The sequence below is a fragment of the Dipodomys spectabilis genome, unplaced genomic scaffold (assembly GCF_019054845.1).
Source record: "Dipodomys spectabilis isolate Male_0828 unplaced genomic scaffold, ASM1905484v1 ptg000098l, whole genome shotgun sequence".
Lineage (NCBI taxonomy): Eukaryota > Metazoa > Chordata > Mammalia > Rodentia > Heteromyidae > Dipodomys > Dipodomys spectabilis.
The window spans coordinates 12,180,664-12,195,664 of NW_024870775.1; the positions used below are offsets into that span (position 1 = coordinate 12,180,664).

At 60.2% G+C, this 15,001-nt stretch overlaps 1 protein-coding gene across 2 annotated transcripts in view; it reads left to right on the forward strand.

Moving 5' to 3' along the window:
• Positions 1-14,278, forward strand: part of Adap1 (ArfGAP with dual PH domains 1) — a 40,945-nt gene extending 26,667 nt beyond the window's left edge. For both annotated transcript variants that reach the window (XM_042686973.1, XM_042686972.1), the window contains exons 5-11: positions 8,216-8,328; positions 8,921-9,067; positions 11,630-11,713; positions 11,975-12,037; positions 12,538-12,609; positions 12,790-13,018; positions 13,153-14,278. In XM_042686973.1, coding sequence (XP_042542907.1) covers positions 8,216-8,328; positions 8,921-9,067; positions 11,630-11,713; positions 11,975-12,037; positions 12,538-12,609; positions 12,790-13,018; positions 13,153-13,181 — 737 coding nt within the window. In that variant the 3' untranslated portion in view covers positions 13,182-14,278. The remainder of the gene's footprint in view (positions 1-8,215; positions 8,329-8,920; positions 9,068-11,629; positions 11,714-11,974; positions 12,038-12,537; positions 12,610-12,789; positions 13,019-13,152) is intronic.
• The last annotated feature ends 723 nt before the right edge of the window (positions 14,279-15,001 follow it).

Consider the following 15,001-nt stretch of genomic DNA (forward strand, 5'->3'; position numbering starts at 1 on the left):
GGATTTCTCCTGTCCGCGTGTCCTGTGTGTGATGGCTTTGGGTCTGGGGGCCAGGGGGGTTCTTGCTCTCTGCAGGAGACCTCCCGAAACAGGACCCCTGGGACCTTTGCTGGGTCTCTGGGCTCTGAGCCCCCATGACCACTGTCCCCATGGGCATCCTGCCCCTTGGAGCTCAGGCCTGGGCCAGCGCAGATGCTGGGGACCCCCCGGGAGCCTCTGGCTTCCTCAGCCTTGCACAGGGTCTAGCCTTGACTCCTTCCTCAGCAACCTGTGATAACTGCGCCGTGCCCCGCCCTGCAGGGGAAAGGGGAGCCCCGCTCGGGCCCTGTGTTGGGGCCTCTGGCACGCCCCACTGCCAGCCAAGCCCTGGGTCCCCCTCGCGTGAAGGACAGGAAACTGCCAAGCCACTCAGCAGCTCTGCTCCCCGGTGTCCCAGCAAGAGCATGGAGACAGGGCACCGAGCCCACGGAGGTCCCTGGAAGACCTGCCCACGGCCACCAGGAGCCTGGCACTGCCACTCACCACGATGGGGCACTCGGACCCAGCACCCAAGGCCATGTGCAACAGGATTCTGTGTGTAGAAAAGCCCACCCTGGGCAGCTCCAGGGGCCAGCAGAAGAGCAGCTGGGAGAGGGGGTATCTGCTCTCAGGGCTCCCTTTAGGAGTGGTGGAATGTTCTGGAACACATGATATGAATGGGTGAAACATCAAGCTCCTCACCCTTCCAAACTGTATTTCAAACTGAGTGAGGTAGCCCATGCCTGTAAGCCCAGCACTGAGTAGGGCTTATAGCACTGGGTAGAGCAGAGGCAGGAGAATCCCAAGCTTGAGGCTGTCCTGGGCTACACAGCAAGACCTTGTCTCAAAACCCTGAAAAGCCAAAAATGGAAGAATTGTGACTCCTGAGGACATGGCCCCGCCTGCTGGAGAGAAGACACAGGGCGGGCCGAGGCAGACAGAGCCCATGAGGACCCCACCTGCTGACGCCCCTCACAGGGGAGGTGGCCCCCTGGTCACCCAGGACAGTCCACGCTTGCCCCTGGGAGCAGGACCAGCCCCTCATGCTTCTTCCAACAGCCCCACCCAGAGGCCAAGCTCTGATTTGGAGATGGACTCCCTCCTCCGACCCTGACCCCCTCCTCACCTAGGGACCTTGATGGGTTTGAGGGGAGGAAGGAACGAGGAATGGGAGAGAGAGCCCACTGAGCCCGCTGAGGGAGAGCAGCCTGCAGGTGTGCTGGGACTCTGTGTCGGGGGCTTGGGTGCATGTCCCAAGTCACAAGCAGGGCTCCTGGTGCTGACACCACGAAGCCAGGCAGCCCCTCGGAATCTTGTGGTGGTGTGCAGCTGAGATTCCAGCACTTGGGAGGCAGAGGCAAGAGGATTGCAAGTTGTTGTTTGTTGTTGTTGGTTGTGGGGCTCGACCTCCGGGCCTGGGCTCTGTCCCTCAGCTCTTCAGCTCAAGGGAGTGCTTTACCACTTGAGCCACAGCGCCACTTCCGGTTTTCTGGTGGTTTATTGGAGATAAGAGTTGCATGGACTTTTCTGCCCAGGCTGGGTTTGAACCGCGATCCTCAGATCTCATCATCTTTAGTAGCTAGGCTTAGGGCGCTCAGCTAGGATTGCAAGTTTGAGGCCAGCTGGACTATATAGCTAAGAAAGAAAGAAAGAAAGAAAGAAAGAAAGAAAGAAAGAAAGAAAGAAAGAAAGAGAGAAAGAAAGAAAGAAAGAAAGAAAGAAAGAAAGAAAGAAAGAGAAAGAAAGAAAGAAAAAAGGAAGGAAGGAAGGAAGGAAGGAAGGAAGGAAGGAAGGAAGGAAGGAAGGAAGGAAGGGCGGGCAGACACAGTAACCCTCACCTCTAATCCTAGTTACTCAGGAGGCTGAGATCTAGAGCCTTATCATTGGAGGCCATCCAGGTCAGAAAAGTCTGGGAGACTCTTCTTCAAAACAGCCACCAAAACAAGTGAGGCTGGAGTGGCTCACATGGCAGAGTGCCAGCCAACCAAGCCAAGTTGAGCCAAGTGAGCATGAGGATCTGAGTTCAAAACCTGGTCCTGGGGGTGGGGGGCGGGGGGAGAAAACGTAAGGAGTTAGGTGTGGATTGTGTGATCCTGGGTCCACCCGGGACATGATGGCGTCAGAGGGGGGCACAGGACCTGTGCTGCTTCAGCAGGGCTGGCACCGGCCAGCTTGCAGCCCCAGCTCAGCCCATGGCCACCCGCCACTGCAGAGGCAGGAGGGCCTACATCCAGCCAGGGGTTCGAGGCTAGGCCTGTGTGTCCCCTCCTGCCTTTCTCCGCCTGCCCTGGCCAGCAGTGGGGTCCTGAGCCTCCAGCCTCCTGCCTCCTGCAGCCCCCTCCTACCCAGCACCTCAAGGCTAAGTTGGGGCCTGGTGGGCGGGTGTCAGGGAGACCACAGGGCGCCCCAGGGGGCCTGGTCCCCGAGATGCCCGCCCAGCTGCCAGTCCTCCTAGGCACCTTGACAACTCACACCCTTCCCCCCACGCGCAGAGGACAGACAGACAAATGCCCGGGGGATTCCTGGAACTTCCCGCCACTTTCCACACCACTTTCTCACTAGCGTGGCACGCCCCACCCCCTCCTGTCCCTGAGAAGTCAGAAATGCAGAAGTCCTGGGCGGAGAAAGGGGAAATCCGGGGCTTGGGAAAGACCCCGCCGCCTGCAGAGAAGGAGGTGAGGCTTGGGCTATGCAGCACCATGCCTCAGGCCTGCCCGAGCTGAGTCCGGAACTGCAGGTCCCCTCCCAGGGCTGCAGGGTCCCGGGATGAGAGACAAGGCCACGGGGTGGCCACGCCTGCCACGCAGGGCCGGGTGCACAGCCCTTCGCCATGGCTGGCACGCCTGGACCCGGTCACCTGCTCAGAGCTTCATCTGTCCCAGCCATGGTGGTGGCCTAGTACAGACATGGGCACCAGGCCCCAGGGGTTCCTGACAGCCTGGCAGGAAAATGTAGGGGGCAAGTTTGGTGAGGCTGTAACCAGAGCGAAGCGAAGCTCCATGTGTCCATGCTAGTGCATAGTACGATGGGTGTGGCTGTGCACACCTGTAATCCCAGCTGGTCAGGAGTGGGAGGGGGACATCTTTGAGTGGGAAGCCAGCCCACCTCGGTGTAACATAACGGCAGATCCCTTGCCCAGCATGTGTGTGGCCCTGGGTGCCAGCCGCAGTGCCATCAAAACCAAAACACCTGAGCAAGTCAGGATGGGGAGACATCCTGTGGTGTCTGCTTCCCCTGGGGGGAGGGGGGCAGAGGCCCAGGCTCGGGGCTGGCATCCACCACACCAGGTTTGCACTAGGGTCAGTTTCTGGGGGACCAGCACAGCCAGGGGTGGGGGGAAAGCCCTTGGCTGAGGATCAGGCAGGTGCTGGGAGCCTTGATTGGGAGTTCCCACCACATTGCTACCCTGCCCTCTGCAAGAAGCTGCTGGGAACAGGACCCCACACCCAGGCCGGCTGCCGCCTCCAGCATCTTCCTGGCCCAGACTTCTGGGGGGTTGAGGAAGCGGCCGCTGGAGGCAGGCAGATCTCTGGGAGACTTGGACCTCACTGTGGGCCTAAGGATCCAGACGCCTGCACCTCTCATCCTGGGTGCCACGTGAGTCCCTAAGGGGCAGCGAGCAGCCCTGCGACATCTTGATGTCCTGGGACAGGAGTGGAGCGTGTGGGGACCCTGCCCATCTCCCGCCCCGCCACAGGGCTCACCCCTGCCCATGTCACAGGTTGGCAGGAAGTGCCTGAACCCCCTCCCCCAGACTTGGGGATATGGGGTACCGTGGGTGCATCCTTGCACCTGCTTTCCCTCCCCCCCACCTTGCTGTGGGGTTGACCCTGTAACCCCAGCCCAGACTCCGCCCCCAGGCCCAGCCCGCCCCCAGTCAGTGCTCAATAGCTGCCTTTCATGGGGGTCCAGACAATGGTCCCTGTTGTCCGGGGACCCAAGGCTTGGCACCAGGGTCCCTCCAGAGAGGGCCCTGTCCCCGCCTTCCCTCCCAGGGACAGGGCCCTCTTGGGGTGCCTGGTTGTGCCAGGCAGGGGCATCCAGGGGCTGCTGCCTCTCCTGACCTTTGTCCTGGATGCCACGGGGCAGTGTGGGAGGGGCGGGGCTGGGCTCCTTGAGTGGCCAAGCCCTGTCCCCTTTTTAGTTTTCCTACCAATGGGGAGGGGTCAACATGGGGTCCAGCACTGGAGAGAATCACATGATTGGTGCAGAGCTCTAGGTGTTTGTGGGGCTTTGGAGGTGGGTGGTACTGAGTGGGAGTGGCCTGGGAACGGTAGGGTTTATGGGAAGTGGATGGGGCTTGGTGGGAAGTGGGTGGGGCTGGCAGGCTGCCTCCCAAGGCCGGGGCTTTGTGGGAACAGGACCCCAGCCTCACTTTCAGGCTGTGTGAGGGGAGAGGTGGGAGCTGTTCCCACGGCGGCCTGGGAATGGGCAGGAACGAGGACTGGAGGGAGGAGGTCCCCTCTGAGGGTCTGCCTGACTTAACTTTGCCTCTCTCCCTGCTGGCTTCTCTATTGCTGTGAGACCCGGCAGGCAGGCGGCAGGGCCCCTGGGCCCCTGCTCACACGGGAGCTGGTCCTGAGCCTGGTGACCACCCAGCAGGGACTGGCAGACAGAGCCTGGGTGGCCTTGGCAGTGGGCAGAGGCAGCAGAGCCCTGGGCAGGTTCCGCGTGGCTGGTCCTCCCAGGCTGCCACTAGCGATCACTTAGGAGGGGCAGGAACAGCACCCCTCCATGGGTCAACACCCCAGGGAGAGGCGAGGGGCAGGTGGGGCCCACCTTTTACTCTGAAGGGCTTACAGTGACCCTGAGGGCAGAACTCCCAACTCCCGCACACCAGGCCAAGCCTCCTCCTTAGAGGCGGCCGCAGAGTTACCTGCCCTGATTTAAAAAAAAAAAACCCTACAATTTATGTACATGCTGCATAATTTGCATAAACTTTGCATGTCCTATTTTGAGTACAGAGCTATGACAAATGTAGAAACATATCACTTGAAGCTTCTGCTGTGTGCACTGGCAATCTGACTTCTCTCCGTCAGCTTGCCTGGGAGACTTGCGGCCTATGCCGGACCCCCAGCCGTCTGCAGAGGGCAGAGTGGTCTTCCTGGCAAAGGGTGGCATGATTTGTTACCTGCCCTCCAGCTGAGGGTGATGGAATTGTTTGCAGTCTGTGGTTATGATGATGTGGCCAGAAGCCTTCATGTGCACCTCTCATGAGAGTGGGGTCCCTTCTACAGCCCCATGCCTCTCTGGTCGCAGAGAGTATGAGTTTAACGTGGTAAGAAACCAACAGCAAGACTGACACTGGTGGCTCACGCCTGTAATCCTAACTACTTAGGGGGCTGAGATCTGAGGATCAAGGTTCAGAGTCAGCTGGGGTGGGAATGTGCATGAACCTCTTATCTTCGGTTAAGGAGCAAAAGTGGCGCTGTGGCTCAAGTAGAGCTCCAGCCTTGCATAAAGCCCAAAACAAAAACAAAACTTAAGTGTCAACTTAAGGCTCTTGAGTTGAATGCCCAGTACACTCTCTCTGTCTTTGTCTATCTCTGTCTTCTTATCTGTCTCTGTCTCCGTCTCTTTTGGTCTCTGTGTGGTCTCACACACAGAGAAAGAAATCCCCAGCCTGCAACAGCCAGATGAGCTGTGCATGCTTGTAATCCCAACATTTAGGAGGAAAGGCAGGAGGATCACATGTTCAAGTCCAGCCCAGGCAAGAGCACCTGAGACCCTGGCTGAAAAGCAAATGAAAAGGTCTGGGGTTTGGCGCAAGTGATGTAGTGAGTGCCTGTCCTGCGTTCAAACCCCAGTATCACCAAAAACAACCTAAAATATCCACCAACGTGTGTTGCAGAGTGACCGCTGTGTCCCTGCTCATGTGGGGACCGGCGCCTCTGTGTTCAGCTTGCTGTGATTCTAGGCCAGCCTCGGTCCTGAAGGACACAGAGTGCTCCCAGTGCATAGTCTTCATTTTCCTAAGGATTGTTTTTCAACCTCAGGAGGAGGAAGTCCCACCCCAGCCTCTCAGCCCGTGTTCCTGGGCCTTGCGTATCAGAAGTGTCTAATCAATGCGGAGTCCGGCGTGTGGGAACGGGTCCTGCAGCCTGCGGCCCCACAGGCTGTGCTGCTGGCTGAGTCTTAGGCGGTGGTGACAGGTGGCCTCCCCCTTCCTATGTCACCACAGGGGAAATGGAGGCTTTCAGAGAGGTGCCCGCCCTGGCTAGGAATCCTGTCCCTATCCCAAAATATCGCTTGTCATGTGCCTCAAATTAGGCTTCGTGGCGTCTTGCTGCCCGAGAATCCAGACAGGGCATTGACACCTTTCTGTGCTCTGTGCCCTCTGCCCAGGACTTGTATCTGGCTGGGAGCACCCAGAGCCACCGGCCCGGGGCAGAGTCCTGACACCCACTGGGAGTTGCAGGGAGGCAGCCACGCCCAAGCAGCCTGGCTCTTGGGCATCTGCTGCCACCTGCCGGACACAGTTGGAACTGCAGGGTGGAAGCTGCTTTTCTGCCTCTGGGCCCCTGGCTGGTCCAGCCCTGCCCAGCTCAGCCTCCCAGGCCCCGCCCCTGTTTTTCAGGATATGTTTTTTTCTTTTTTCTTTCTTTTTGTTGTTGGTTGTTCTTGGGGCTTGAACTCAGGGCCTGAGCACTGTCCATGAGCTCTTTAGTTCAAAGCTGGCGCTCTGGTTCTTTGAGCCACAGCGCCACTTCCGGTTTTCTGGTGGTTAATTGGAGATGAGTCTCCTGGCCTTTCCTGCCTGGAAGCCATCCAACTGCGATCCTCAGATCTCAGCCTCCTGAGTAGCTAGGATTACAGGCGTGAGCCATTGCCACCCATCTGTGGTTTTCTTTTGGCCTGGGCATAAATGAAGTCATGTCTGTAAGGGACTCCTGGGGCACTGTGATTGGAAGGAGGGTCATTGCCAGGCTGGGATATGGCTGCTCCCTAGCCCACTGCCCTGCCCCTGGCACTTGTAGGTATCTACACTCGCCTGTTCCAGTGCCCAGCCTGGAAAGCTGGGTGGGGATCCCGAAAGTGGGAACCAAATAGACTTGCCGGCCTCGATGCTTGATTAGCCAGTCAGCAAACATCCCAAGTGACTTTGTATGCTGAGGGCAGGGGACTTGTGTAGCTCCATTCCTGCCATGTTGGGGACACAGTACATCATCCATAGGCTCTATTGAGGAGGGAATAGGCTGGCCCGGCAGGCCCAAGACAGGCTGACGGATGGGCCCCAGCGGTGCCAGGGGGCTGTTTTGTCTCTGGCCACCTGGGGTTGCCGTACCTCTGGGGGGGGGGGGCTTGGGGTTCGGGCTGGGCAGCAGTGTGTGAGATCTGAGCTGGCCTGACCTGTGGGTCCTGCGCAATGCTCCCCCAACAGCTGTGTTTCCAAATCCCCCTCCCCCCCCAGCTAGGACCCACCGTGTGATTCTACAAAGTCCAAAGACGGGCACCATAGCGCACACTTGTAACCCTAACTACTCAAGGTGCTGAGCTGTAAGGGTCAAAAGCCAGCCTAGGTAGACTCTTAGCTCCAATTAACCCGTAAAAAGTCGTAAGTGGAGCTGTGGTTCAAGTGGTAGCGTGCCAACATGAGTGAAAAAGCTCAGGGACAGCGGCCAGGCCTTGAGTTCAAGTCCCAGGGCTGGAACATATAAAAGAAGTCCAAACAGGCAGAAGGGTGGGGGATGGGCAGGGTCAAGGCTATGACGGGGGGGGGGGGGGGGGAGGGACACGGGGTTGCATTGGAGCTGCAGAGGCTCAGAATGCACATGCGCTGAGTTCTGGGGTCAGTGCACCACAGCGGGCCCCCAGATGTGAGGCCAGGCGAGGGCGGGCGCGCCCCGGGCTCCACGCTGCCCCGTCTGGGGGCTCAGGTGTTGCTCGGCCAGGCGCTGTGTGTCTTGTGTCTCCGCATGGTCCCCCCTCTCCTGCCGTGGCCTGGGGTCCCCCGCTGCCCCTGTCATCACCCACCCCGAGGTCCCTCAGCTCCGCAGGGCCCCTGCGCCTGTGCGCACAGGGCCGTGCTGAGCCTTGGGCAGAGCGATGTGAGCCCTCTGATCCGTGGGTTCTGGGCCAGGTGGCACTGAACACCTCTGCCCAGGGTGGCGGTCTCTGGGGATGGGACCCACCTCCATGCCCCCCATGGCGGGGCTCAGGTGACCTGTGCTCTCTCCACCCCCCCCCCCCCCCCCAGGGTACCGCGAGGGCTTTCTCTGGAAGCGAGGCCGGGACAACGGGCAGTTTTTAAGCCGGAAGTTTGTGCTGACGGAGCGAGAGGGGGCCCTGAAGTACTTCAACAAGAACGATGTAAGCACCCAGAGATGGGGTGGGCCGCCTGAGCAGGGTTTGTGCTTCCCACGTGAGGATCCCAGGGCCGGGGTGTCCTGCCCCGCTGGTCCTGACTCAGGGCCGATGAAGACACCACCTGGCACTGGAGGGGTACCCCTGAGGACACCCCAGGGGGTGCAGGAACATGGCCGCCTCTGGCCTGTAATGGGACCTGGGAAGTGCTGGTACCTCCTGCCCTTCAGCCTGGCCACAGTTCCCCTGGATTTTATTTTATTTTTTAATGTCAGTACTTGGACTTGAAGTGAAGGCCTGGGTGCTGTTCCTGAGCTTTTTTGCTTAAGGCTGGCACTCCACCACATGAGCCACAGCTCCACTTCTGGTTTTCTGGTGTCTAATTGGAGATAAGAGTCTCAGGGACCTTCCTGCCCAGGCTGGCTTTGAACCTTAAACCTCAGATCTCAGCTGGGATGTGGAAGCTCAGAGAGGTTAGGTCACTTGTCCAAGGCTACACAGCACAGCAGGTTGTGTGTGCCGCCAGCCTCCAGAGCCCTCAGGTGCAGACAGTGGCCCCCGGCCCCGCATGCCGTTCACGTGGGGCCTTGCTTCATAGGCCAAGGAACCAAAGGCCATCATGAAGATTGAGCACTTGAACGCCACCTTCCAGCCAGCTAAGATCGGCCACCCCCACGGCCTGCAGGTCACCTACCTGAAGGACAACAGCACGCGGAACATATTCATTTACCATGAGGATGGAAAGGTAGGGGTGTGTGTGTGGGGGGGAGTGTGTGTGGAGGTCGGCCTGTACTCAGCCTGCAGCTGGGTGCCTGCCCCACACACCAAGTTGGTCCCACCCAGAGGTGCAGGGCTGGTGGTGGGCGCAGCTGGCCCCGGGTCCATAGCCCTGCCAGACGGAGCAGTGTCACTTCGTTTTCTGGTGGTTCACTGGAGAGAAGTCTCAGGGCATTTACTGCCCAGCTGGCTTTGAACCACAGATCTCAGCTTCTTGAGTGGCTGGGATTACAGGCATGAGCCACCAGTGCTTGGCTGAAGATCTGTCTTCTGCTCTTGGGTTTCTTCCTTTCCTTTCCCTTCCTTTCCTTCCCTCCCTCCTTCCCCTCCTCACTTTCTCTCTTTCTTTCTCCAATCTTGGGGCTTGAACTCAGGACCTGGGCTCTGTCCCTGAGCCTCTCTGTGCTCAAGGTTAGTGCTCTACCACTTGAGCTACATACAGCGCCACTTCCGGCTTTTTCTATGGATGTGGTACTGAAGAATGGAACCTAGGGCTTCATGCATGCTAGGCAAGCGCTCCACCACTGAGCCACCTTCCCAAGAGCCTGCTCTTGGGCTTCTAATTTCGCAGAGGTCCTTCTTGGAGCATTCTAAGCAGGGAATCTGTTTCAAGATGTACAATATTGTGTGTGTGTGTGTGTGTGTGTGTGTGTGCATGCACCCACATGCACCTGTTCACTGGAGGCAGGATTCAGGGCCTGCCGTGTGCTGAGCATTCCACTGCCACACCACCCCTGGCCCACCCCTGATCACTCATGCTCACCTCTGAGGCCTCTGTGCACTGGAAGGTGCCCGTTCCTTCTGGCAGGCTTGCTTTCATCCTGTGACCTCTCCAGCAGCCTGCCAGAAGGAACGGGCACCCCTCTGCCATGGGATCTCCTGCCCACTTGTGGGTCCACTCATCAGCCCCAGTTCCCTGCACATCCCTCAGAGACAGGTCCAGTGGCTCAGGACTGTCATCCTAGCCACTTGGGAGGTAGAGAATGGAGGATCGCCGTTTGAGGCCAGCGAGGCAGAAAGGACTTCGTGAGACTCCATCTCAACCAGCGTCTGGGTGTGGTGGTGCATGCCTGTTGTCCCAGCTGAGGAGGAAGCACAGAGGTTGTATGTGGTGGGTCCTACCTGCCATCCCCAGCGGCTCTGGAAGACAGCAGTTCAGGCCGAGGTCCTACCTTGAAAATAGCTGCGGTGCCTGGCGAACATCAAGCCCTGAGTTCAAACCCCAGTACTGACCCTACCCCCCCCAACCCTAAAACCCTCTGGTCACATTAATGGGTCCTGGTTTACCCATGCTCTGAGAGGGGTGTCTGCAAGCTGGGGCTTGCGCCAGTGAGGGGCGGTGCTGTCCTGTTACTCCTGTCCCCACTCTCCAAGGCTCTGCTCTGTGTTGGGGTCTTGTTGACATGGACCTGGGAAGAGCTAGGCCCTCCACTTTGATAAGCGTCAGGGAGGCAGAGCTAGAGCCTTGGGGGATGTGCAAAGATCCTGAGGCAAGTGGAATGTGTTTGGGAAGCAGAACAAGGCCAGGGAGTCAGGCAAGGAAGGGAGTCCTGTCGAGACACAGGGCGGTGGGGGAGGGTGCCAGGCCCCACGTGAGCTTGGGGATGTTGTGATGCCAAGCAGGGGGAGGAGGAGGAGGCAGTGGGCAGGACAGACCAGATCTGTGGTGCTTCTGTGAGGGCAGCTCAACACCCCAGAGGGCTGGTGTGGTGGCTGGAGTCCCAGGGGGGGAAATGCAGAGGCCACAGAGCAGGGCAGGAGGCTGGTGTCAGGGGAGTGCCAGCACAGAGGCCCAGGCCCAGAGCTGGAGGGTCAGCATGCGTGGTGCCTGGAGGACAGATGGACAGCGTGGCGGGAAGTGGGTAGAGGGGGCCGGGCTGGGCGAGGAGGCGGAGCCTGAGGATGGAGGCTGCTTGCTGGCTGGGGCTGAGGCGGGCAGGGTGGCACACAGGGCTGCTCAGACCCCCCCCATGGAAAGGCTTTGTGGGGGCAGTGGCAAGCAGATGGGTGGGGAGCCCCTGATCCCTAGAGAGCAGTAGTCTTGGAGAGGCCTGTGCAGGACGCATGGGCTCCAGGCAGTGAGCTGGTTAGGAGGGCTGGCTGAGGAGGCCTGAATGTCAAGCCCCCATAAATACGAGCACAGGGATCCCCTAGGACGAGAGAAGCTGAGCTAGGCGCCGGTGGCTCGCGCCTGTCATCCTAGCTACTCAGGAGGCTGAGATCTGAGGACCAGGGTTCAAAGTCAGTCTCAGCAGAAAAGGCTGTGAGACTCATCGTCAGTTAGCCACCAAAAAGTCAGAAGTGGCGCTGCGACTCAAGTGGTAGAGCGCCAGGCTTGAGTGAAAGAGCTGAGGGACAGCGCCCAGACCCCCAGTTCCAGCCGCAGGCCCTGCGCGTCACCCCCACCTGCCATCCCTGCCCTGGGTACCTGGCCACTTCTGGCCTCCACCCAGCAGCTGGCCCTGGGGGGCGGGGCAGGGACCGCCCAGGCTGCCCCTCCCGACTCTGCTCATCCAGCCTCGGTTTCCAGGAGATCGTGGATTGGTTCAACGCGCTGCGGGCCGCCCGCTTCCACTACTTACAGGTGGCCTTCCCAGGGGCCAGCGATGCTGATGTGAGTGGGGCCAGGTGGGGCGACGGGAGGAGGCTGCGGTGGTGGGCAGGGACTGACCAGAGTATGTGGGGACCCGGAAAAGATTGCAGCTGGCAGGCCTGAGCCCGAGGTCTGGCAGGACTACAGCACCCCTACCATACCTGGGGGGTGTGGGGCCCAACCTGAGGGTGGAGGGCCTTGAGGGCGGGGCCAGGTGGGCGGGGCCAGGTAGGTGGAGGGCCTTGAGGGCGGGGCCAGGCCCGACTCTGCTGTTCTGCCCAGCTGGTGCCCAAGCTGTCCCGGAACTACCTGAAGGAAGGCTACATGGAGAAAACAGGGCCCAAGGTGGGTGTGTGTGCACATGGGCGTGTGTGTGCACATGGGCGAGCTTTCTGGCCTGCCCCAGCTTAGCTTCCTTTCTTGTAACCTGTTGCCCGGGGAGGGCTGGGGTGGGGTTGCTGACCTCAGGCTGGGGGCTCACCCCTTCCCAGGTGTGGCAGTGAGCCACTGGGCCTCATCTCATTCTGGATGGCCTGGGCCTGGCACCCTTTGTCTGTGCCATCCTGAGCTCGGGGTCATCGGGGAGCCCCACCCCTGCAGTCCTTGCTGCCTGGGGCTGGGATAGGGGCCAGGCCCACTCCAAGTCCCTACCCTCATGGTGGCTCAGTGCAGCCTCTGCTAAAGCGCCTCTTGCAGTGGGCTGGTGGGCAGAGCAGGGCCCAGTGGGACCAAGAAAGACATGATCAAGAGATGGTGAGGCCATGCCCTTGTGGGACTGAGCTGCGGCGATCTGGCCAGAGTCAGATGGTTACTGCCCCCCCACCCCCCTTGCCCCTGGCCTACAGCAAACGGAAGGCTTTCGGAAGCGCTGGTTCACCATGGATGACCGGAGGCTCATGTACTTCAAAGACCCCTTGGTAAGAGGGTCTGGCAGGCACCACCTTTCTTGGGGGCCACGGAGGCTTGGAAGGAAGCATCTGGTCTCAGCCACTTCTAAGCAAAGACTGGCCTGGTCCTCTTCCCGCAGGGGTGGGGTGGGCCGGGTGGCAGGGGAGGGGAGGGCACCCCTGCCCCGCTGCAGCACGCCTGTCCTGCAGGACGCCTTCGCCCGCGGGGAGGTCTTCATCGGCAGCAAGGAGAGCGGCTACACGGTGCTGGAGGGGCTCCCGCCATCCACGCAGGGCCACCACTGGCCACACGGCATCACCATTGTCACACCGGATCGCAAGTTCCTGTTCACCTGTGAGACTGAGTCAGACCAGAGGGAGTGGGTGGAGGCCTTCCAGAAGGTGGTGGACCGGCCCATGCTGCCCCAGGAGTATGCAGGTGAGCTTGGGAAGGGTCAGGCACCCACCCAGGCCAGGCCCTGTGCTGGCCACGCCCTGGGGGGGACAGCCTCTTGGGGGAGGGTGGGCCTCACAGCCAGCTGGACCAGAACGGACACTCCTTCCTGTTTCTAGTGGAAGCCCACTTCAAGCATAAACCCTAGCACGAGACAGCTGAGGCCTGAGGACACCGGACTCACAGTGACACAGCTGACAAGGCAGCTCCGGACCACAGGGAGAACAGCCTTCCTGCCTTCTGGCCTCCAGCCTCCAGCCTCTCTCCTCCAGGCAGTCTGGGCATGGCCAAGTGGAGTCGGGCCTCAGCCACTGGGACCTGATGCTCTGGAACCTTTCCCAGGCAGACCCAGCCCATGGCCTGGCCTGACCCCACCCCCTCACGCTGCTGCTCATGCCCAGCCGCCCTGCACCCCTCCCTCCCTGCTCCCACAGCTCAGGGGCAGCTCCCTGAACTCTCCAGGCCCCCAGTCCAGCCTGAAGGGACTCCTGGGCCTCAGGACAGGACCACGTGCTGGGCTGTGGACAGCGGTGGCTGTGGGCCAGGGTCTCACCTTGGGGCCTGCCGCATGTCTCTTAACACCCCCCCCCCTCCCCAAGTATTTATTGAGCACCTACTGTATGTCAGTCATGGGTAGGGGGCTGGAAAATAGACTCGGTCATCTTCTGCCTAACCAGCCAGGACTGCTGGGACAGGTTCCAGAACAATGAATTCCCAGGTCCTCATGGCCCCATGGTCCTCCGTGCTCCCAAAACACCTGAGGGAAGGCCTGGCCAGGGATCGCCAGGTGCCATCAGGCGCAGTGCACGGGGCCTAGGCTGCTCTGTTCTGGGAGGCTGGTGTGGCCACTTCCTCTGCTGTGGGCATCTGTGTGCCCAGCTTGGTGCTCGGCCCTTCCTGGTGCCCTCTGCCCTGGCCCTGTGGTCATTAAATCCTTTGGGGACAATGGCCAGAGCCCCCAAAGAGGACACCACAGGCGGGGGTGACCCTGCAGCCTCCCCCCCCCCCCCCCCCCCCCCCCCGCTTGCTGCTGGCAGGCCAGTAGTGAGAGCCACCTGTATTTATTTCTTACCTGACCTCCTTCCTGGGCCGGGCTTCCCTCTCATGGGACCCTGCAGGGCAGGTCCTGGCGGGCTGGACAGGGCAGGGGCGCACCGGTGGGTAGCCCAGGGGGGCCTGGGAGGAGGCTGAGGTCGGGGATCCTGCTGCCCTGTGTCACGTCCTGGAATAAAGTGTGGCTCTGGAGCGGCCCGTCTGTGTGGTGGCGGCTGGGGTGGCAGCAGGAGGCAAAGTGGCGGGGCTGGGCTACCCCATGGCCTCCTTCGGGGCAGAAGACACAGCAGCTACCCTGCCTCTCAGGGAAGCCCAGGATAGCCCCGTCATTACCCAAAACACCCCCGGGCGCCAGCACCCTTTAGTACCCGTCACTGTAGGGCAGGGACCACAGCTGGGGGTACCTCCCAGGGCGCCCCGCATCTTAACAGGTCCTGCACCTTCCACGTACTCACACTACCAAGCCACTCCAGACCTCCTCCACCATCAGCCTCAGGGAGGCAGCGGCCCCCCCAACTCCACCCATGTCCCCAAGGTGGGCAGGCTGGCGATGACCTGGCTGGGGGCTGTCACGCCATTTGGTTCTCCTGGGCTGCCTCAGTCCTGATATGAGAATCTTGAGCCTCTCTGCCTGTCCACAGCCTTCCAGGGCACATCTGGAGAATTCCTCTGGACACGAGACCACACTGCTTGTGTTCTGAGTACATGGTGTGATGTCCGTGTGTTCACACACAGATGCATATATGCTGCTGCCTTGACTGCCTTAACACTTTAACAGAATCCAGAGACACATGCTGGTGGCTCACACCTATCAGCCTAGCTGCTTAGGAGGCTGAGATCTGAGGATCATTGTTTGAAGCCAGGCCTGCGGCAGCAAAGTCCATGAAATTAATCTCCAATTAACCACCAGAAACT